This window comes from Chlorocebus sabaeus, chromosome 5, assembly GCF_047675955.1.
Source record: "Chlorocebus sabaeus isolate Y175 chromosome 5, mChlSab1.0.hap1, whole genome shotgun sequence".
In the NCBI taxonomy this organism is placed as follows: domain Eukaryota; kingdom Metazoa; phylum Chordata; class Mammalia; order Primates; family Cercopithecidae; genus Chlorocebus; species Chlorocebus sabaeus.
This window is the reverse complement of record NC_132908.1, coordinates 84,514,044-84,538,134: the sequence shown is the minus strand read 5'-3', so window position 1 is coordinate 84,538,134 and position 24,091 is coordinate 84,514,044. Positions and strand designations below refer to the sequence as shown.

General features: G+C 50.7%; 1 protein-coding gene across 3 annotated transcripts in view; it reads left to right on the top strand.

Moving 5' to 3' along the window:
* Window positions 1-23,576, top strand: part of CA5A (carbonic anhydrase 5A) — a 54,550-nt gene extending 30,974 nt beyond the window's left edge. For 2 of the 3 annotated variants that reach the window (XM_007994320.3, XM_073015629.1), the window contains 4 exons: window positions 3,057-3,152; window positions 3,606-3,668; window positions 13,893-14,048; window positions 17,957-18,213. In XM_007994320.3, coding sequence (XP_007992511.2) covers window positions 3,057-3,152; window positions 3,606-3,668; window positions 13,893-14,048; window positions 17,957-18,109 — 468 coding nt within the window. In that variant the 3' untranslated portion in view covers window positions 18,110-18,213. Of the gene's footprint in view, window positions 1-3,056; window positions 3,153-3,605; window positions 3,669-13,892; window positions 14,049-17,956; window positions 18,214-23,078 lie in introns of those variants that run through there. The other variant, XM_038008179.2, reaches the window with a different exon arrangement.
* Window positions 23,577-24,091: the final 515 nt, after the last annotated feature.

The window sequence follows — 24,091 nt, the reverse complement described above, 5'->3', positions numbered from 1 at the left end:
TGAACATCTTTGCACATCTTTGCAGTAGAGATCATCTTCTTTTGTTTGTTTGGTTTTTGTTTTCTGTGGTTTTTTTGAAACAGGGTTCACTCTGTCACCCAGGCTGGAGTGCATTGGTGCCATCTTGGCTCACCACAACTTCCGTCTCCCAGGCTCAAGCCATTCTCCTGCCTCAGCCTCCTGAGTAGCTGGGATTACAGGGGCGCGCCACCAGGCCCTGCTAATTTTTGTATTTTTAGCAGAGATGGGGTTTCGCCATGTTGGCCAGTCTGGTCTCAAACTCCTGACCTCAAGTGATCCACCTGCCTCAGCCTCCCAAGGTGCTGGGATAACAGGCGTGAGCCACAGCGCTGGCCGAGATCATCTTCTTAAAGCAGTCTTATTTTCAACGTTCCAAAGTGGGAGTCAGTAGAGAAAATGAGTGTGGATCAATGTTGGGAATTAGTTTTTGTAGTTTTTTTGCGTGATAAAAACCACCATTTTGGTGATGCCTTATAGATTTCCCCAAATATTTTATTATGAAATTTTTGCAACATACAAAAAAATGAAAAGAAATGAACGAGAAGAATCCACGCGTTTGACGTCTCAGTCCTGTGATGATCATTTTTGCCATATTCACTTTATCACACCTCTGCTCATCCGCCCACCTGACTTTTTGATGCTTTTTCCAAGTTGAGGACTCTTTCTGTTTTTTGAACTTGTTGTTATGAAAGTAACACTGCAGCCGGGCGCGGTGGCTCAAGCCTGTAATCCCAGCACTTTGGGAGGCCGAGACGGGCGGATCACGAGGTCAGGAGATCGAGACTATCCTGGCTAACACGGTAAAACCCCGTCTCTATTAAGAAATACAAAAAAAAAAAAAAAAAACTAGCTGGGCGAGGTGGCGGGCACCTGTAGTCCCAGCTACTCGGGAGGCTGAGGCCGGAGAATGGCGTGAACCCGGGAGGCGGAGCTTGCAGTGAGCTGAGATCCGGCCACTGCACTCCAGCCTGGGCGACAGAGCGAGACTCCGTCTCAAAAAAAAAAAAAAAAAAAAAAAAAAGAAAGTAACACTGCAGTTAATATGGAACTAGAGTCCACCCAAACCAGAAAATGAAAATTGCTTTTAACCACACACCCAGAGGTGACCTTGGGACGTTTTCTAAATAAGAAGTGATATCTATTGTCATAATTATACACATATTTATATATAGTTCCAAGAACGAGTGCAACAATGGCTTCTGTGTGTTTCTCTTCATTTAACAACATGCCTTTTATTTTAGTATGTCTATCTGCAACTTTGTTTTTGATGAACAGATATTTATTTATTTATTTATTTATTTTTGAAACTGAGTCTCACTCTGTCGCTCAGACTGGAGTACAGTGGTGCGATCTCGGCTCACTACAACCTCTGCCGCCCAGGTTCAAGTGATTCTCCTGCCTCAGCTTCCCGAGTAGCTGGGATTACAGGCGCCTGCCACCGTGCCTGGCTAATTTTTGTAGTTTTAGTAGAGATGGGGTTTCACCATCTTGGCCAGGCTGGCCTTGAACTCCTGACCTCACGATCCACCTGCCTCGGCCTCCCAAAGTGCTGGAATTACAGGTGTGAACCACCGCACCCGGCCGATGAACAGATATTTTAAAGGAGGAAGGTTGTTGCAGTGTATTCCTAGAGAAAGGAGACCAGTGAGCTTGGTCCCTCAGGGACCTCCCTGACTCGGGCTGAGCAAGGGCTGGGGGCCCCTATCCTGGCTGAGTGTCTGGCCCATGCTGCACTGTGTGGTTTCCTGGGGGGGAGGGGGGTCTACGGTGGGGCCTCAGGTGTGGCATTCCAGGTGAGCCACAGGTAGCAGGAAGAGCCCACACCTACCTTCACTGGCCCAGATGCATCTGGAAGCACGTGAAGCTGCTGGCATCCAGGTGCTGTGTGGTTCTCACTGGCCCCAATGCCCTCCACGGGGCCCCTGGTCCCAGAGTCCCAGCAGTGTGGGGAATGGTGGACAAGAAGCCCAACGGCTTGCTGTGCCCCATCCTGGTGGACTTGGGGCTTGGAGCACCCATTATAAAAGGCTGCCCCACATCCCCTGTGCTTATAAGGAAACATGGACAGGTGCCCAGGCCCCTTCTAGGCAAGACCACGCTCTCACCACAGGAACGCCCAGCCGGGGAACTGGACCCAGATCACAGTTCTGCCTCTTGCTTGCCAGCAACTCAGAAAGCCCCTTCCCCAGCCTGTGCTGACCCCGATTTAAATCCCTGTCACCTGGCCAATTTGGACACAGAGACTGGAACACGATTCCAGATCCATGTTTCCACCACAGGAAAACCAAAGGCGGAGTGTCAAATGCAGACATGGATGAGGGTCAAGGTCAAGTGCCTTGACATCAAGAAAATGCAATATTTGGGACATATTTACACTACAAAGTTATTCACTGCTTATCTGAAATTCAAACTTAACTGGAGGCCTCTGGTTTTGTTTTTTTGTTTTCCAAGATGGAGTCTCACTCTGTTGCCCAGGCTGGAGTGCAGTGGCGTCATCTCGGCTCACTGCAACCTCCGCCCCTCAGGTTCAAGTGATTATCCTACCTCAGCCTCCTGAGTAGCTGGGATTACAGGCACCTACCACCATGCCCAGCTAATCTTTGTTTTTGTTTTGTTTTGTTTTGTTTCGTTTGAGATGGAGTCTCGCTCTGTCACCCAAGCTGGAGTGCAGTGGCACGATCTCGGCTCACTGCAAGCTCCGCCTCCTGGGTTCATGCTATACTCCTGCCTCAGCTTCCCAAGTAACTGGGACTACAGGTATCCACCACTGCGCCCAGCTATATATATATATATATATATATTTTGTAGTTTTAGTAGAAACGGGGTTTCACCATGTTAGCCAGGATGGTCTCAATGATCCTGACCTTGTGATCCGCCCACCTCGGCCTCCCAAAGTGCTGGGATTACAGGCATGAGCCACCGCGCCCAGCCCTTTCATTATGATTAAGTGGACACATAGGGCAGCCATTCAGAAAGGGAAGTCACCGTCTTACTTCTTGCTGATCGATTTAAGTTCTCTTTCCACTGTGTTTCAGCTGCATTTAGTTCACTGGAATTCTGTGAAATACCAAAATTACAAGGAAGCTGTCATGGGAGAGAATGGCTTGGCCGTGATAGGTGTGTTTTTAAAGGTAATCGCTTGCTGTGGTGTAGCTCTCCTAATGAAAAAAGTAGTGATCCATCATTAGGATTGCTTTTTTTTTTTTTGAGATAGAATCTCGCTGTGTCACACGGCTGGAGTGTAGTGGCACGGTCTCGGCTCGTAGCAAGCTCCACCTCCTGGGTTCAAGTGATTCTCCTGCCTCAGCCTCCCCAGTAGCTGGGACTATGGGAGTGTGCCACCACACCCAGCTAATTTTTATATTTTCAATAGAGACAGGGTTTCACCATATTGGGCAGGCTGGTCTCGATCTCCTGACCTTAGATGATCTGCCCACCTCGACCTCCCAAAGTGCTAGGATCACAGGCGTGAGCCAACGTGCCTGGCCAAGGATTGCTTTTAAACTGTGGTGTATTTACAGTGGGTTGAGCTTCCTCCCCATCCACTGCCTTTTCAGCTAACACCTCTTGTGTCTGCCACGCAGCTCGGGGCCCATCATCAGACGCTGCAGAGGCTGGTGAACATCTTGCCGGAAATAAAACACAAGGTAAGCTGCATATTTGAAATCAGCAGGCCAGGCGCGGTGGCTCACGCCTGTAATCCCAACACTTTGGGAGGCTGAGGCGGGTGGATCACTTGAGGTCGGGATTTTGAGACTAATCTGACCAACATGGAGAAACCCTGTCTCCACTAAAAATACAAAATTAGCCGGGCGTGGTGGCACATGCCTGCAATCCCAGCTACTCAGGAGTCTGAGGTAACAGAATCGTTTGAATCCAGAAGTGGAGGTTGCAGTGAGCTGAGATCGCGCCATTGCACTCCAGCCTGGGCAACAAGAGTGAAACCCCGTCTCAAAAAAAAAAGAGAAAAAAAAAGAAATCAGCATCATGTGACAAGCAAAATTGTTTAGTGCAGCGATTCATTTACAAGGAAAAAGAAACAGCGCAATGGAAAGAGTCTCACCGAGGGGCCGTGATTCCAGTTCTGGAAACATGATTCCACGGGGCTGATGCTCGAGTGTCCACAGCTGGCTCTCTCTCTGACTTCGAATGCGTCACCACTGCTCTGGGACCCTGTTTCTTGCTTCATAAAATAAGGGTGTTGGGCTCGATAGAAGTTCCCAAAATTCAGCCATGCAGGCAGGATCCTGAAAACGTTTGACATATCTGCCTGCCAATGGGACTACTCTCTACTGAATATTTTTCTTTCTTTCTTTCTTTCTTTTTTTGAGGAGTCTCCCTCTGTTACCCAGACTGGAGTGCAGTGGTGTGAGCTCGGCTGACTGCAACCTCTGCCTCCCGGTTTCAAGCAATTCTCCTGTCTCAGCCTCGCACGTAGCTGGGACTCCAGGTGTGTGCCACCACACCCGACTAATTTTTGTATTTTTTAGTAGAGATGGGGTTTCACCGTGTTGGCCAGGCTGATCTCAAACTGCTGACCTCAGGTAATCCACCCACCTTGGCCTTCCAAAGTGCTGGGATTACAGGTATGAGCCACCGCATCCCGTCTAATATTTTTCTTTAAATTGATTAGCTCGAAAAATGTTTAGCCTTGTTCTGGGTGATGATATTCACTAATGATAAAATTTGTTTTAAAACATATTGAAACAAATCCCTAAGTGATAACATACGAATGTTGACCCGTGTACCACCCAGCACTCTCCTTGGGAAGGAACTTAAAACAGTCCCTATCCGACCCCCAGCCCAAGGGCAGAGAGAAACCTGCCCAAACCACAGCTCTCCGTCCATCTCTCCGTGCACTTCCCTGCATCCAGCACAGCTCGAAAAGATGGCTGGGACAAGAATGTTGCGTTTCTCCAAGATCAGCTGAGAAAAGGCTTTGAGGGAGAAGGGGAAATTCCAAAGAAATGTAGTTTATTTATTCAGCAGCAAACAAAAGAATTCCAGGGCGGAGGGAGTCAACGCAAGCCTCAGATGTGCGGACGGATGAGGCTTCAACCTGTGTTAACAATGGTGCGGGCTGGTGCAATTGGAGCTGGGGCCAGCCCTTCCTCGTGGTTCAAGGAGCCTTTTGATCTGTGCGTGGCGTTCGCCTTGATGCTGGCTTTGGGGCGGCCTCCTGGGACTGGGACAAGATCACCCCCTGCCGCCCCATCTGCCTGCTCAGGAACTCCACAAGGCCACGGCTCTGAGAGCTCTGACGCCCCATCCTCTTCCTCTGCGCGGCTCCACAGCCAGAGGAAACCTGGCCGGGGGATGTTTTCCCCGCCAGCAGCCACATCCCACTCCAGGTGGTCCCACCTCTTGATGGGAAAGAAAAGAGTTGGCTGTGAAGGACCCTTTACCCAAAGGCTGTGTTCCTCCCGGGGAAGGTTCTGGAGCATTTCTTCCCCATGGGGTAAGTCAGAATTTTTTAGGCAAACCGCAGGGGAGGGATGATGCCAGGGACAAGGGAGGAAGTGCCATCGGGGACTCAGCTCTGGTCCTGATGCTGATCTCTGGGCTCATCTCCTCAGCTGAAAATAAAGAGTTAGACTGTTTATTTTATTTTATTTTTTTAGACTGAGTCTCTCTCTGTCGCCTAGGCTAGAGTGCAGTGGCGCAATCTCGGCTCACTGCAACCTCCGCCTTCCAGGTTCAAACGATTCTCCTGCCTCAATCTCCCAAGTAGCTGGAAGTACCAGTGCCCACCACCACGCCTGCCTAATTTTTGTATTTTTAGTAGAGACGGGGTTTCACCATGTTGGACAGGCTGGTCTTGAACTCCTGACTTCAAGTGAGTCGCCTGCCTTGGCCTCCCAAATTGCTGGGATTACAGGCATGAACCACCGCACCTGGCCGAGTTAGACCCTTGATAAATTAAAAGACCTTAAGAGGCTGGGTGCCCTGGCTCACGCCTGTAATCGCAACACTTTGGGAGGCCAAGGCAGGCAGACTACCTTAGGTCAGGAGTTTCAGAGCAGCCTGGCCAACTTGGTGAAAGCCCATCTCTACTAAAAACACAAAAATTAGCCAGACATGGTGGCGGGTGCCTGTAATCTCAGCTACTTGGGAGGCGGAGGCAGGAGAATTGCTTGAATCTGGGAGGTGCAGGTTGCAGTGAGCCGAGATTGTGCCACTGCACTCCAGGCTGAGTGACACAGCGAGACTCGTCTCAAAAAAAAAAAGACCTTAGGAGGTAAAAGGACCAGCCTTGGGGGAAAGAGTCTTGCTTCATGGGCCAGGGAGTGGGAAGAGACTTGAACAACCCTCTTGTCTAGAGGCTCCTAGCCTAGGACTTCTGGGAGCTTCTCCCATAGCACAGTATATCAGAGAGCCCTACCATTAGACTCCCGGGTCCAGAGCCCTGATCCACCACTGCTGAGCTGTGCACCTCTGAGCCTCAGCTTCCTCACCTGTGAAATGGAGATATTAAACATCCACAGTAGCCCAGGCATGGTGGCTCACACCTGTAATACCAGCACTTAGGGAGGCCGAGGTGGGCAGATCACCTGAGGTCAGGAGTTCAAGACCAGCCTGGCCAACATGGCAAAACCCCATCTCTGCTAAAAATACAAAAATTAGCTGGGCATGGTGGCACGTGCCTGTAATCCCAGCTACTCAGGAGGCTGAGGCAGGATAATTGCTTGAACCTGGGAGACGGAGGTTGCAGTGAGCCAAGATGGCACCACTACACTCCAGCCTGGGCGACAGCTAGAGAATCCATCTCAAAAAAAAAAAAAAAAAAAAAAAAAAATCCACACTAGAGAAGCATTCTTACAATGTAATAGAACAAGGATCATGTCTGGTTCTTGGTTAAACGTGCAGTTGAGTTCAAGGCCCAGCTGTGGCCAGCACTCACACACACACACCTGCTGTGGAATACACAGGCTGCTGCTGCCCGTCACGAAACGAAAATCCACCAGCCCGATCACTGAGGTTAAAATCGCTTTTTGTTGCTACGGGTGCTTTCAGTCAGCTGATTCCCAGAGAGAGCTATCACCTTTCGGGAGTCCATGAAACTTTAGAATGATGGCCTTGTGATGGAAAATGCTAGAAGTGTAGTTGAATCTAACTCCTTATTGGAGGGCAGTGCAGGGCAGGACGGGGCTGTGGTGGCCTCAGGCTCAAGGGCAAATGGTCTTGGCTTCAAATCCCAGGTCTGCCACTCACCCGCAAGAACTCAGCAGTCCTCACCCAGGGATGGGCTCACTGCAGCTTCTGGGCTGCTTTCCTGGTTTCCTGCAGTTAAGGAACAAACTGTCCTGAACTAGGGCAGGAAAGACCAGAGTCACGTAGTCCCCATCATCTCTCCTGGTTCCAGGCTGGTCTGGGCCCTGCTGTGGGACTGACTCGGCAGGGACCCTCCAGGAATCCCTGCCATGGTTGTTCCCTGGGGACCCAGCTGGCATCTACGCAGTGCTCAGGGCTCCAAGGGTGCATTTCCAGAGAGTCAGATGGACATCTTTTCTGCCCCGGCTTCCAGAGTCACAAAGCACTGCTCCTGCGGCATCCTGTTCGCCACTCCTGCCAGAGGCACCTGCCCAGGCTCAGGGCAAGGGGACATCACCCCACACCTTGGTGGGAGGGGTTCAAAGAAACGACAGCCCTCCACATAAATTATCACACTGAATCTTCCAATCACTCCGTGGGGCAGGGCCTGTGATTCATCTCTGTTCCACACACAGGGAAACCAAAGCTCAGAAAGGCAAAGAAGGCCTTGCCCTGGGCACACCGCTGGCAGATGAAGAGCCCGTTTTTAAACCCAGGAAGTGGGTTCATGCAGCCTGAACTCGCAACCGTCCCAGCGCCCACCTCCCACATTCAGTCAGAACTCAGGCTGAGCTCCAGCCCCTGCTGCACATTTCTGAGCTTTTCAGCAGCTTAGAGGGAAACACGGGCGGAGTCTGTAACCAAAACCACATCAGGCGCTGCCGGGAAGCCCGGACCCCCCACTCCCAGTGCCATCTCATCTGCACAGGCCCCTACCAGTGCCGACCTGTCACTGTGCACTCAGCTCCCAGCGTGCAGGCACAGCCCCAGTGTGGCCACGGTGACCCTAAGCAGACAATCCCAGAATGGAGACCTCGAGGCTTCACCTTTGACCCTCTTTCCGTTGCCAGAAGTTTTGGCCAAAACTGCCCACAGAGGGTCCCCACCCTCCATGCCTGGACAAGCTGCAAGCTCCTCAGGCTGCTGGGGAACCCCTCGTCCCTGCCTTCGCAAGAGTCAGGGCTGTAGGGGAATTGGCTGCCTTGTGGAGCTGGAAACAGCCCACCAGGTCCAGGGGATCCAGGGAACGGCTCTATGCCCTTGTGGAGGCTCTTTCAGTTTTGCAGCAGCAGGGGCAGCACCTACTGAGCCCCACGCCCGTGTGGCAGGCAATGACAGAGGCCCGTTACAGCCACCATGCGCCCATCATACACCTGGGGAAACCGAGGCTCTAAGAGGACAAGGCAAGGGTGGAGTTACGCTGGGTGGGGCTTGACACTCATAAGATGTGGGGTCCTGTCTAAGAGAAAGAAGACAAAAAGACAAAACAAGGAATAGGGCGGGCGCGGTGGCTCATGCCTATAATTCCAGCACTTTGGGAGGCTGAGTCAGGCAGATCACCTGAGGTCGGGAGTTTGAGACCAGCTGACCAACACAGAGAAACCCCATCTCTACTAAAAATACAAAATTAGCCAGGCGTAGTGGCGTATGCCTGTGATCCCAGCTACTCGGGAGGCTAAGGCAGAAGAATCACTTGAACCCGGGAGGCGGAGGTTGTGGTGAGCCGAGATCGTGCCATTGCACTCCATCCTGGGCAACAAAAGCGAAACCCCATCTCAAAAAAATAAATAAATAAAAGAAAAGTGGAACAAGTCACCGACCCACTTCCGCCAGCAAAGGCTGTGGTTCTTTCCACGGGTAGCTCCTCCATCCGTGCTCAGATAATAGATGTGATGGTCTCAGGCTCATTGGTGTGCTCACCAGTGTCCCATTCTAGCCGTCTGGGCTCACCGCACGCATAAAGGAAGGGCCCTGACTTGCTTTGGGGACCCGGGGGAGAGCAGCTTTCTGTAACCACGTAGCAGCGCCAGCCCTCATGCACCTGAGAGACAGGACAGGAGCTCCTAGGATGATGACGCAACACACAGGCATCCTCTTCCCAGCCCAAGACTAGAAAGCTTAACTGGCAAGAAACCTGCATGCAGCGGAATGGCTGGGGCCTGCCGCTCCCCCGACTGATTCCTGCAGCCCTGGGGAGGGAGGGAAGAGCCCGCACCTCGGAACGGGCCAGGCCTCAGTGGCCCTGACTGGCAACGTGGCTTTGGGCAAGTTGTTTATATCTGTCTGTCTGTCTTTATCAGTAAACTAGAATACTTCTCGAAGGGTTGTTCTGAAGATTTGAAGTAGTTGCTCAGAAAGTGACTGGCAATCTATGCCCTGGGAGTGAGGATGTGTGGCAGGCAGGAGGAGACGGACATCTCAGGACACACCCACCTGTTACCCATGTGCATAGACCGACACCTCACTACATACCCACCTGTTACCCATGTGCACAGACCGACGTCTCTCTGCACCCCACCTGTTACCCATGTGCACAGACCATCTCACTGCACACCCACCTGTTATTCATGTGCACAGACCGACGTCTCTCTGCACCCCACCTGTTACCCATGTGCACAGACCATCTCACTGCACACCTGCCTGTTATTCATGTGCACAGACTGACGTGTCACTGCACACCCACCTGTTACCCATGCACATAGACCGGCGTCTCACTGCACACCCACCTGTTACCCATGTGCACAAGCAGCCTGCTCCTTCGCAGCCCAGCTAGACCGTGCAATGGGATGTTATTTGGCAGTCAGAAAGGACACAGCTCTAACTCACGCTGTGGTGTGGGTGAGCCTCAAAAGCACCATGCTAAGTGAGAGACGCAAGACACAAATGTTTCACATGTTACATGACTCAGTTCCTGTGAAACCCACAGAGACAGAAGCAGCAGGGCGGGGGTGGGGACGAGAGTTAAAAAGTACCAAGCTTCCTCCTTGAGGTGTTGAAAATGTTCTAAAATTGACTTGGGATGGCTGCACAACCATGAATATACCCAAAACCATAGAACTGTACACTTCGATTTTTATGTACTTACTTTAAGAAAGGATCTCACTTTGTCACCCAGGCTAGAGTGCAGTGACATGATCACAGCTCACTGCAGCCTCGACCTCCTGGGCTCAAGCCATCCTCCCACCTCAGCCTCCTAGCTACCTGGGACCACAGGCATGCGCCACCACACCTGGCTAGTTTTTGTATTTTCTGTAGAGTCAGGGTCTTGTTATGTTGCTCAGGCTAGTCTCAAACTCCTGGCCTCAAGCAGTCCTCCCACCTCGGCCTCCCAAAGTGCTGGGATTACAGGCATGAGACGTTGTGCCCAACCAGGTTGTACACTTTAGATGGGAGAGTTGCATGGTATGTGAATTCTATCACAATAATGCTGTGGGTTTTATTGCTGTTGTTGTAGTTGTTTGAGACAGAGTCTCTCTCTGTCGCCCAGGCTGGAGTGCAGCGGCGCAGTCTTGGCTCACTGCAACCTCTGCTTCCTGTGCTAAAGCAATTCTTCTGCCTCAGCCTACCAAGTAGCTGTGATTACAGGCACCTGCCACCATGCCCGGCTAATTTTTGTATTTTTAGTAGAGACGGGGTTTTGCCATGTTGGTCAAGCTGGTCTCGACTCCTGACCTCAGATGATCCGCCCGCCTTGGCCTCCCAAAGTGCTGGGATTAGAGGCATAAGCCACTGCGTCCAGCCTATAATGCTGTTTTTAAAAAATTAGCTGGATGGCCGGACGCGGTGGCTCAAGCCTGTAATCCCAGCACTTTGGGAGGCTGAGGCGGGTGGATCACGAGGTCAGGAGATCGAGACCATCCTGGCTAACATTGTGAAACCCCATCTCTACTAAAAATACAAAAAACTAGCTGGGCATGGTGGCGGGCGCCTGTAGTCCCAGCTACTCGGAGGCTGAGGCGGGAGAATGGCGTGAACCCAGGAGGTGGAGCTTGCAGTGAGCCGAGATCGCGCCACTGTACTCCAGCCTGGGCGACACAGCGAGACTCCGTCTCAAAAAAAAAAAAAAAAAAAAAATTAGCTGGATAATTACAAACGTGAACACGTGTGCCCAGAACTGATACATGTGTCTGTCGGCATGGACACTCCTGGGCTTCCTTCTGGTAGCTCAGCCACCTCTCCCGACCCTGACCCTCACTGCTTGATGTTAGGAGACAAGCCCGAGGCATCTGGGTTGCCGGCTTCCACCTCGGAAGGCCGGGGCCCAGCAAAGTCAATGTGCTGTGGTTGAGCAGGGAGGCCGTCTTCCTTGCGGACAGAGACCTCTGTCACTTCCGGCTGGACCCTTGTCCCACAGCCAGGGGCAGGTGCAGAGTTGTGCTTGTTTGGGTTGGGACACTGATGAGGGCTGTGTTGCGGCCAGGCCCAACCACCATGAGCCGAGATCACACCACAGCACTCCAGCCTGGAAGACAGAGTGAGACTCTGCCTCAAAATAAATAAACAAATAAATAAATAATAAATAGAACTACCCTATGATTCAGCAATCACACACTTCTGGGTATATATCCAAAAGAGCTGGCTGGGCACAGTGGCTTATGCCTGTAATCCCAATATTTTGAGAGGCCAAGGCAGGAGGATCAACTGAGCCCAGGACTTGGAGAACATCCTGGGCAAGATGGCAAGACCCCCTGGCTACAAACAGTTAATTTTAAACCCTGGTGTGGTGTCGTAGCTACTTGGGAAGCTGAGGCAGGAGGATCGCTTGAGCCCAGGAATTAGTGCCTGCAGTGAGCTCTGATGGCGTCACTGCACTCCCGTCTGGGTGACAAAGTAAGACCCCGACTCTTTTTTTTTTTTAGTTTTTTTTTTTTGGCCGTAAGTGTATTCAATGCAAAATAATCCTCTCTAATTTTACTGAGGTGACTGGCCACATCCACGAGCAAATCCGCCTCTAAACTGGAATTCGGTTGCTGACCCAGCCCCAGCCTCGGCTTTCTTGTCGGCACCAGGAGCACAGCGCTCCGTCTGTAGGTATCTCTGTCGGCTTCCCCTCTTGTGAGTCTTGCAGGTCAGTCACCCTCCAGACCTTTAGACCGAGGCCTGCCAGTCTCTGGATGGCTGCAGCGCAGGGTGGCAGGCACAGTTTTTGGGGACAGATGAAGGTAATCATGGAGACACTGGATACCCTCATTGGTAAGGTAGCAGTAGAAATGTCTTCAGGTAGGCCGGGTGCTCATGCCTGTAATCCTAGCACTTTGGGAGGCCAAGGTGGGTGGATCACGAGGTCAGGAGATCGAGACCATCCTGGCTAACATGGTGAAACCCCGTCTCTACGCAAAATATAAAAAATTAGCCAGTCGCAATGGCAAGCGGATGTAGACCCAGCTACTCGGGAGGCTGAGGCAGAAGAATGGTGTGAACCCAGGAGGCAGAGCTTGCAGTGAACCGAGATCACACCACTGCACTCCAGCCTGGGTGACAGAGCGAGACTCTGTCTCAAAAGAGAAACAACAACAACAACAACAACAATGCAGGGACTCCTGACACATACTCCAATGTGGATAAACCTGAAGGACATTATGCCCAGTGAAATAAGCCAGACACAGAAGACAAAATACCATAGGATCACACCCACATCAGGTCCCCAGAACAGTTTGAGTTTGGGATGATGGAAAAGTTCTGGAGACAGACAGTGGACATGGTGGCACCACAATGTGACTGCATTTCACGCCATCGAAATTTACACTTCAAAATGGTTAAGATGGGCCAGGGTCGGTAGCTCATGCCTGTCATCCCAGCACTGTGGGAGGCTGAGGCGGGTGAATCACCTGAGGTCAGGAGTTCAAAAACCAGCCTGACCAACATGAAGAAACCCCATCTCTACTAAAACTACAAAGTTAGCAAGTGTGGTGGTGGGCACCTGTAATCCCAGCTACTCAGGAGGCTGAGGCAGGAGAATCACTTGAACCTGGGAGGCAGAAGTTGCAGTCAGACAGGATGGTGCCATTGCACTCCAGCCTGGGCAACAAGAGCAAAATTCCATCTCAAAAAAAAAAAAAAAAAAAGGTTAAGATGGTAAATTTTATGTATATTTTATCACAATAAAAAGTAATAATTTTTGCAGCCAAAGTATGCAAAAAGAAATGGCTTTATTTTTATCTTTATTATTTATTTATTTATTTATTATTATTATTATTATCATTATTATTATTATTATTTGAGACAGAGTCTTACTCTGTTGCCCAGGCTGTAGCGCAGTGTGGCGTGATCTCCGCTCACTGCAACATCTGCCTCCCTGGTTCAAGTGATTCTCCTGCCTCAGTCTCCTGAGTAGCTGGGATTACAGGCGCCCACCACCACATCTGTATAATTTTTGTATTTTTCCTAGAGACAGGGTTTCACCATGTTGACCAGGCTGGTCTCGAACTCCTGACCTTAAGTAATCCACCCGCCTCGGCCTCCCAAAGTGCTGAGATTACAGGTGCGAGCTACTGCTCCCCGCCAAGAAATGACTTCAAAAGGAAAAATGTAAGCACCAGCGTAAGCTGGTGTAAAGTAATGTAATTCCCAGCAATGTAAGTTGGCAGGAATCCTTGCTCTGTATAGAAGGGTCATATTTTCTCATCACTGCTTCCAAGTGTGACAGCAGTGGCCTCGTGGCCTTATCTCAGGGAAAGCACTTCCTTCCAAGTGCCGTGAAGGCCTCACATGCTGAGATAAGATGGAAGCTCCTAGTCTTGCCTGAGGACTGACATGGCCTGTGCTTCTCGGTCTCTCAGGACGCGCGGGCGGCCGTGGGCCCCTTCGACCCCTCCAGTCTGCTGCCTGCCTGCCGGGATTACTGGACCTACGCGGGCTCGCTCACCACCCCGCCGCTGACCGAGTCGGTCACCTGGATCATCCAGAAGGAGCCCGTTGAAGTGGCCCCAAGCCAGGTGAGGTGTGCCCATAACTGGCATGATGGCACTTCATGGAAGGTGTCTCTCTTGCTTGGCAGCGTCACTAAGATACTGCATAAGAGCGTTATGGAGTTATATTCTTTCATGCCTTTGGGGCACTCTTACATAAGAAAAAATTTCCAATCAAAGCAGGAGCTTGTTGAGATTGGACAGCGGTTCCAATGATCACAGCGAGCATGCTCTGAGCAGCGCCCTGATCTATCGCACACAAACACAAGGCATTCATGGGAGCTGTCCCAGGGTCTGCAGAGTTTTTGTTTTCTTCCTTTTTCTTTTTCTTTTTTTTTTTTTTTTTGAGACAGAGTCTTGCTCTGTCGCCCAGGCTGGAGTGCAGTGGTACAATCTCGACTCACTACAACCTCCACCTCCTGGGTTCAAGCAATTCTCCTGCCTCAGCCTCCCGAGTTGCTGAGATTACAGGCGCATACCACCACACCCGGCCAGTTTTTGTATTTTTAGTAGAGACGCAGTTTCCCCATGTTGGCCAGGCTGGTCTTGAACTCCTGACCTCAGGTGATCCTCCCACCTTGGCCTCCCAAAGTGCTGGGATTCCAGGCATGAGCCACCGAGCCCGGCCTTCTTTTTTTTTGAGATGGAGTCTCGCTCTGTCGCCCAGGCTGGAGTGCAGTGGCACATTCTCGGCTCACTGCCAGCTCCACCTCTCGGGTTCGTGCCATTCTCCTGCCTCAGCCTCCTGAGTAGCTGGGACTACAGGCGCCCACCACCATGCCTGGCTAATTTTTTCTATTTTTTAGTAGAGACGGGTTTTCACCATGTTAGCCAGGATGATCTTGATCTCCTGACCTCGTGATCCGCCCACCTTGGCCTCCCAAAGTGCTGGGATTACAGGCGTGAGCCACCGCGTCCAGCCCTCCTTTTTCTTATCTAAATAGTTTCATTGCTTTTTTTCCCGAAAATTAGTTAATAATACTTGTATACATTTTTTAAAGTTATACTGTTGGGCTGGGTGTGATGGCTCACGCCTATAATCTTAGCACTTTAGGAGGCCGAGGCAGGCAGATCACTTTAGGCCAGGAGTTCGAGACCAGACTGACCAACATGGTGAAACCCCGTGTCTACTAAAAATACAAAATTAGCCAGGCGTGGTGGTGCATGCCTGTAATATCAGCAACTTGGGAGGCTGGGGCAAGAGAATAACCTGAAGCTGGGAGGTGGAGGCTGCAGTGAGCCAAGATCGCACCACTGCACTCCAGCCTGGGCAACAAGAGCAAAACTCTATCTCAAATAAATAAATAAATAAATAAAAATACAAAAATTAGCCAGGATTGGTGGCATGCGCCTGTAGTCCCAGCTACTTGGGAGGCTGAAGTAGGAGAATCACTTGAACCTGGAAGGCGAAGGTTGCAGTGAGCTGAGATCGCACCACTGCACTCCAACTTGGGCGACAGAGTGAGACTCCTTGTCTCAAAAAAAAAAAAACCAAAAAAAATAAATGAAAGTTTATACCATCATTTTTTTCTGGAGATATTACGAATCTGTAACAATCCTGTCTGTCCAAGGCAGTTTAGAACCACAAGTGTGCTGCCTATATGCCCCGCCCCCACCCGGCAGACGTTTCTCAGCAGTCGCAGCAGGACTTAGCATCTCTGGTTCATCTCTTTCTGAGGGCTCCAGGTGAGGGTCTTTCAGTCTCCTGGGTCTGCGAAAATATTCTCTTGTTTACTCATTACGGCGTGATGTCATTTGCACTTGGAGATGTGGGATGCAGAATATCTGCCTGCCTCCGAAGCAGAGCCGTCGGACATGGGGAAGGCTTTGGTTGAAGGTGGCCCCTTGTCAGCAAGACCCTTATGCCACTCAACAAGCATATATGTGACGAGTGCCCATTCTGGGTCTGTGCCACCAGGAGAGGGTGGGAGGGGGGCAGATGTGGAGGGGTGGCACAGGAACAGGGCATTCGTCTCAGAACACTGCGGTCTGGCAGGAAAGTAGAAGCAAAGCCAATAGTATTAAGCCAGGGTGGCCGGTGTCATGTAAAAATGCAGGGCAGGAGCCCCTTATCCTGAGCAGGGGAGCTAGGGAGGCAGGGTACACATGTCCTGGGAGGCGGGGAGTTTTCCAGGGGAGGAGAAAGGCTGCCTCTCTGAGACAGTCAACAAATGTGCAGACCACAAATGTGGATGAGCACACCGTGGTCAGGGCCCAGGAGACCACGTGCACCGTGCACAGCACAACTCTAGGGGGCACGTGATCATCACGCAGGGTTAACTGGCTCAGTACGCTGTCAGCATGTAGACATAATCTCACTTCTGAATTTAATTGAATGCGTGAGTTACCTCACAGAGTTCATAAGTATATTTTGTGAATAAGTGAGATGATACATAAAAAGTCTTTTTTTTTTTCCTTCGGAGATGGAGTTTCCCTCTTATTGCCCAGGTTGAAGTGCAATGGCATGATCTCAGCTCACCACAACCTCCGCCTCCTGGGTTCAAGTGATTCTCCTGCCTCAGCCTCCCAAGTAGCTGGCATTACAGGCATGCCCCACCACACCTAGCTAATTTTATATTTTTAGTAGAGACAGAGTTTCTCCATGTTGGCCAGACTGGTCTCAAACTCCTGACCTCAGGTGATTCACCCACCTCAGCCTCCCAAAGTGCTGGGGTTACAGGCGTGAGGCACTGTGCCCAGTCATAAAAAGTAGTCTTTTAGTTCCTTGAGTGAAAAGTAAATTCAAATGTTACTTTAGCATTTATATTATATGTGTCAGTTATCTATTGCTGTGTAACAAATAGCTCCAAAACATAGTGACTTCAGAAAACAATCATTTGGGCCAGGTGCAGTGGCTCATGCTTGTAATCCCAGCACTTTGGGGTATGAGGCGGGTGGAACACCTGAGGTTAGGAGTTCAAGACCAGCCTGACCAACATGGGGAAACCCTGTCTCTACTAAAAATACAAAATTAGGCCGGGTGTGGTGGCTCACACCTATAATCCTAGTACTTTGGTAGGCTAAGGCAGGCAGATAACCTGAGGTCAGGAGTTTGAGAGCAGTCTGATCAACATGGAGAAGCCCCATCTCTGCTAAAAATACAAAATTAGCCGAGCATGGTGGCGCATGTCTGTAATCCCAGTTACTCGGGAGGCTGAGGCAGGAGAATTGCTTGAACCTGGGAGGCGGAGGTTGCTGTGAGCCAAGATCACACCATTGCACTCCAGCCTGGGCAACAAAGGCGAAACTCCATCTCAAAAAAAAAAAAAAAATTAGCAGGGCAAGGTGGCTCATGCCTATAATCCCAACTACTCAGGAGGCTGAGGCAGGAGAATAGCTTGAACCCAGGAGGCAGAGGTTGCAGTGAGCTGAGATCTCGCCAAAGGCACTCCAGCCTGGGAAACAAGAACAAAACACTGTGTCAAACAACAACAACAACAACAACAACAACAACAAACCAATCATTTATTTTCTCCCACAGTTTCCATGGGTTGTGAATTTGGGTGGCTCTGGCTTACCATCTTTCATGAGTTGTAGCCCAATGTCAGCTGGGACTGTAGTTATCTGAAAGCTCAACTAGGGCTACAGGATTCATTTCCAAGGTTGGCCCTCTCAAGTGACTGGCAAGTTGGTGCTGGCAGTTGGCTGGGAGCCTCAGTTCCTCTCCCCATGGGCCTCTCCTCAGGGCTGCTTGCGTACCCTCCCAATATGGCGACCAGCTTCCCCCCAGAGCAAGTGATCCTAAAGACCAAGCAGAAGTGGCAATGCCTTTTATAACCTGGCCCTGCATACACCGTCCCTTACACTATATTTACTGGTCATTTCGGGCAATCCTGATTCAGCATGAGAGGGGACCATACAAGGCCTGAGGGACACCCAGGGGCTGGCTCACTCTGCACTCATACCAAGCTCACCCTGGCTTCCCTCTATTCCAGCTCTCTGCATTTCGTACTCTCCTGTTTTCTGCACTTGGTGAAGAGGAGAAGATGATGGTGAATAACTATCGCCCTCTTCAACCCCTGACGAACCGGAAGGTCTGGGCATCCTTCCAGACCGCTAATGAGGGCACAAGATCCTTGAGACGTTAGGTCCACATGAATAGCAGAACTGACTTTGAAAGAAGGAAGCGTTGTTTCCCAGGTTTCACAATGTGATTGTACGTGGCTTCTGAAATTAAAAAGAAAGAATGGGATTATTGCTTTAGTTGATACACTTTTCAGCTGCAAGTGAAAGAAAGATGTATAAGTGCCACGGGGAACATAACGCTGGATGGAAGTGTGTGTCATGGCACCCAAGGCAGGTGCAGGGTGCTTAGTTTCACTGCAACAAAGTACCACAAACTTGGTGGCTTAAAACAACAGAGATTGATTCTCTTATGGTTCAGTGAGCCAGAAGCCTGACACCAAGGCGTCCGCACGGCTGCTTCCTTCTGAGGCTCTAGGGGAGGATCCTTTTCCTTGCCTTTACAGCTTCTGCCTCCTCCTTGTGAGAACTCCTGGCTGGGCACGGTGCCTCACGACTGTAATCCCCGCACTTTGGGAGGCCAAGGCGGGTAGATCATGAGGTCAGGAGATCGAGACCATCCTGGCCAATATGGTGAACCCTTGTCTCTACTAAAAACACAAAAATTAGCTGGGTGTGGTGGTGCACATCTGTAGTCCCAGCTATGTGGGAGGCTGAGGCAGGAGAATCGCTTGAACCCGGGAGGCGGAGGTTGCAGTGAGCTAAGATCATGCCACTGCACTCCAGCCTGGGTGACAGAGTGAGACTCCATCTCAAAAAATAAATAAATAAATAAAAATTAAAAGCTATAGTAATTAAGATAATGTGGTACCTGTCAGAGAAGGACAAATCAACCAATGAAAAAGATAGCGTGTCTAGAAGCTTCCACACATTAGTGATCCCTGAGTCATGCTGTAGGGAATGGATGGGCTTTTCTGTGAACAGTTTTGGATAATTTAGATATCTATCTATCTACTGATTGATTGACCAATTCATCTGTCGATCCACGGGGTCTCACTGTGTTGCCCAGATTGGTCTTGAACTCCTGGGCTCCAACAGTTCTCCTGCCTTGACTTCCCAAAGTGCTGGGATTACAGGCATAAGTCACCCCACCCAGCCAACTGGATATCCAAATGGGGAACCATGAATCTTTTTTCTCACCATACCTCACACCCCTACCTCACAGCACACACAAAAATTAATTTCTGACTGATCATAGATCTAAACAGGAAAAGTAAAACAAAGCTCCTAAAAAATAACATAGGAGCTGGGCATGATGGCTCGCACCTGTAAACCCAGCGCTTTGGGAGGCCGAGGCGGTTGGATCACCTGAGGTCGGGAGTTCCAGACCAGCCTGACCAACATGGAGAAACCATGTCTCTACTAAAAATACAGAAGTAGCTGGGTGTGGTGGCATATGCCTGTAATCCCAGCTTCTCGGGAGGCTGAGGCAGGAGAATTACTTAAACCTGGGAGGCAGAGGTTGCAGTGAGCCAAGATCGCGCCATTGCACTCCAGCCTGGGCAACAAGAGCGAAACTTCATCTGAAAAAAAAAAAAAAAAGACTTGATCCAGAACTCAATGATGGGTCTGAGCGTGGCTTTTCTGTCTTTCTTTCATGATGTTGTCTCTCTCTTGGCAAACTCATTCCTTTAATGGAAAGAGAGCTACCACTGGTGCCAGGACGGTTTCCATTAATTTATATAACATTTATTGAGCGCCAATTATGTGGCAGGCTCTATTCTAGACTCTGGAGATGGAGCCTAGACTGCCTCAGGTCTGAAGAGCCTTTGCCTGCGGAGCTCACACTCTGATGAAAGGAGGTAGACAATGATGCATAAACACAGAAAGTCTGGGGTGGCAAGTCACAGGGAGAGGACATGGCTGGGTGGGGAGGTCTCTTCTACAGGGGCCATTTGGGCAGAGACCGAGGGAGGAGTGAACCACATGGCTACATGAGGGCAGAAAATTCCAGGTAGAAGCTGGAGGCAGGAGTGCCCTTCGGATGTTCAAGGTACAGCCAGAGGGTGAGGGCAGCCAAATGCAGGGGTGAGGAGAGAGGCATGGGAGGCAAGGGTGGTTACTGGGGCACCACAGGCTGGGTGGAGACTTTGGAGCTGTGGCTGGGTTCTGAGCAAAGGGCATTTTTAGTGGGGAGGCTGGGTTTGGTTGTGCTGCTAGAGAGTTTTCCAAAGTGGTCCTTCCTGTCCTTGCCACTGGGTCACTGTGTGCATTCTGGAGGGTGTCCCAGGTGTCTCCTGCGGATTTCATTTACATTTCCCTAATGATTAACCATGATGAGCATTTTGTGCAGATTCATTGGTCATCTGCATCTCCTCTTTCACCAGATACCTACTTGAGATATTTGCCCATTTTTCTCTTGGGCTGTCTGTGGTTTTCTTACTGATTTTTTAGTTCTTTATATATTCCAGTTATAAGGCCTTTGCCCATTTTACAAATCTCTTCTCCCACTCTGGGGCTGCCTTTCACTCTTTTTTTTTTTTTTAGACGGAGTCTCGCTCTGTCACCTGGGCTGGAGTCACTGCAACCTTCACCTCCCGGGTTCAGGCGATTCTGCTGCCTCAGCCTCACAAGTAGCTGGGATTACAGGCGTGCGCCACCAGGCCTGGCTAATTTTGTATTTTTAGTAGAGATGGGGTTTCTCCATGTTGGTCTCGAACTCCCGACCTCCAGTGATCCGCCCGCCTCGTCCTCCCAAAGTGCTGGGATTACTGGCAGGAGTCACCGCGCCCGGCCCGGATCAAGCTTATACCAATGGCTGCAGCTGATCAGTTTCGCAAGCCAACAGGTGCCCTTTCTTGTAAGCCAGTTTGGGTTTCTTTTTACCTGTTACTTGCTTGGAAAAAAATCTGAATCAGTACAGTGTTTTTCTTTTCCTTTTTTTAGACAGAGTCTCTCTCTGTTGCCCAGGCTGGAGTGCAATGTCACAATCTCGGCTCACTGCAACCTCTGCCTCCCGGGTTCAAGTGATTCTCCTGCCTCAACCTCCCAAGTAGCTGGGATTACAGGTGCCCATCACCACGCACAGCTAATTTTTTTTTTTCAGTAGTGATGGAGTTCACCATATTGGCCAGGCTGGTCTCGAACTCCTGACCTCAGGTGATCTGCCTACCTTGGCCTCCCAAAGTGCTGGGATTACAGGGATGAGCCACCGAGCCTGGCCCAGTATTTTTGTTTTCATAGCATTAAAAAATCTTCCCGCCAGAAGAGAGAAAGTTTTGCAATCAACCTAAACATATTATCTTCCAACGTTACCTTACAGCCAGATAAGCACAGAAAACAGATGCTAATCTGTTTCCGAAGGAAACAGGGGAGATAAAGAATAAATGATAAGTAGATTAGGTCAAGTGTGGCGACTCATGCCTGTAATCCTGGCACTTTGGGAGGCTGAGGCGGGTGGATCACGAGGTCAGGAGTTCAAGACCAGCCTGGCCGATATGGTGAAACCCCCTTCTCTACTAAAAAAATACAAAAAATTAACCGGGCGTGGTGGCACGTACCTGTAGTCCCAGCTACTTGGGAAACTGAGTCAGGGAGAAATGCTTGAACCCTGGAGGTAGAGGTTGCAGCGAGCTGAGATTGCGCCACTGCACTGCAGCTTGGGTAACAGAGTGAGACTCCATCTCAAAAAAAAAAAAAACCTCAGGCTGGGCATGGTGGCTCACGCCTGCAATCCCAGCACTTTGGGAGGTGGGCAGATCATGAAGTCAGGAGTTTGAGATGAGCCTGGTCAATATTGTGAAACCCCATCTCTACTAAAAACACAAAGAAAAATTAGCCCGACGTGGTGGCACACACCTATAATCCCAGCTACTGTGGAGGCTGAGGCCGGAGAATTGCTTGAACCTGGGAGGCAGAGGTTGCAGTGAGCCAAGATGGTGGCCACCGCACTCCAGCCTGGGGGACAGAGCGAGACTCTGTCTCAAAAAGAAAAAATAATAATAATAAAATACAAAAACTAGCCAGAAATCTCTTGAACCTGGGAGGTGGAGGTTGCAGTGAGCTGAGATTGTGCCACTGCCCTCTAGCCTGGGCAACAGAGTGAGACTCCATCCCCTGCCCCCACCAAATTAAAATTTCTGGCTCTTTATAGGAGGTCACATTTGGTGGTGATGCTGGGTGAAAGAGGGTTGGGTGGAAGGAATCAAAGTGGAAGTGGGACAGCACCAAGCTGGGAAACGGGCACGTTTCAGTTCTGCCTCTAAGCTGATGCTCCTGACTTAGAATCCATCGATCAAGAGGAGTTTGCTGAAGGATAGGGTTTATGGCTGCCTCGCCCGCTCCTGAACCAGGCCCGGGGTGAAGTGTGTTGTGCGCATTCAGCAGCTCCAGTCCCGCTGTGGGTCGTACTGACCTGCTGGGCCCAGCGCACGCCCCAGAAGCTCGCAGTGCCATTGGTCTGGGGAACGGTGTTTTAGGAAGCTCCCAAAGTGACAGGATGGTGTCACCGGGCATAAGGGCCACGGCACTCCCAATGAGTTGTGACAAGGTCTACAAAATCATCCCTAGTTTTTAATAAGGAAACTGGAATAAGGCTCACTTGAGAAGTTGAGAAACTTGTCGCTGACCCCCAGGCCAAGGGATAGGCAGCATTTTACTCTTGCCTTCTCTGATGTGTGCAATTAGTCAAGGAAAAAGTGCAGCAAAGAGAGAAAGTCCTGAACTTTAACACCCAGGAGAAAGCTTATCCTACAACGCTGGGCAGTTCACGCTGATGGAAGCAGTGGCCAGAGGAAGGCCCTTGCCTGAGCTTCCTGCAGCAGTATGAGAACAGCCTGCTTCTCTGGTGGGGAAGGGGTGACACAGTCAATGGAGGGGGTGGTCTCTGAATCTGGAGCTTGGGATGGGGGCAGAGAGCAGCTATACAGCCATTCTCCATGGACCGCCCATTTCCATGGGGACTTGAGGACACAGAAAAGTCCAAGAGGCCAGAGGGGCCCTGGGCTCCAGTTCTACCTGCCCCACGTTGACATCGTGTCCAACAAGACACCAAGAGAAGCAGGGATGACTGACCTTCATTTTCCATATCGACACGGGGGGCCTCTGCGTGCACGAACATCTTTGTCTCCTGAAAAATGGCCTTTGTCAGTTATTTTTAAAAACTGGTGTTAATCCTGAGATGTGGAGATACTCCTGGGAAGCCAACCGAGCCTGGACACACGGAGATGAAACCACAAACACACCCAGAGGAAAAGACATTGATTCCAACCCTCAAAGCAACGGGACAAAAAACAAACAGGAGGCTTCCCTCCCGCCCCAGGGACAGCGGCCAATGTCGGCGGCTCTGCGGGACAGACTCTCCCTGGGACCAGATTGCAACTTCCGATTATATTATAGAATTTCTGGCCCAACTTTTAAGGTTCGAGGCTTCCTCCCTTTGCTTTTATGTTATTTTCTCGTTTAATAAAGATACGCGTGTGTGAGAAGCATCGCCTGTTCCCAGCCACCGCCTCCTCCTCCCCGGCTTCCTCCCCGTCCCCAGCACGTCCTCCCATTGACCTTCCAGAGAACCAAGCTCAATTCAGAGCAGGCCATGTGCCCAGCTAAATCCCCTCAGCCTTGCCCCGTTGGGACAGAATTCACATTCTTGTCCCCCCGCCCCCGTCCTCTCCTGGCAGCCCACTCTGTGCCGACCAGGATATCGGCCCCTCCCACCCCAGGGCCCTCGTGGCTATTCTGATGGGCCTGAGGGCACCCTTCCCCACTGGCCCTACACCACCTGCTCGACACCTGCTCCTCCTGTTCCCTCAGCCTGAACTGAGCCCCCAGATGGCACCTGGCACACAGCGGTGCCCAGCAGTAATGGGGCTGTCATTTTTTGACACTTGTCTGTCCTGCTGAAAGGTGGGCTGTCCGTGCATTGCTGCGTCCCCAACTCTGTGCCCACCAACCCCTCCACACACGTTGGAAAGAAAGTCTGAGGGTAGAAGCCAGGCATTCGGCCGGCCCCGGGAGCACAGTTCTGCAGTGATGGCAATGCCAGCAGCTCAGGGTCCTCCACCTGCTGGCTCCGGGAGCACAGTTCTGAATGAGGATGACAGCAGTAG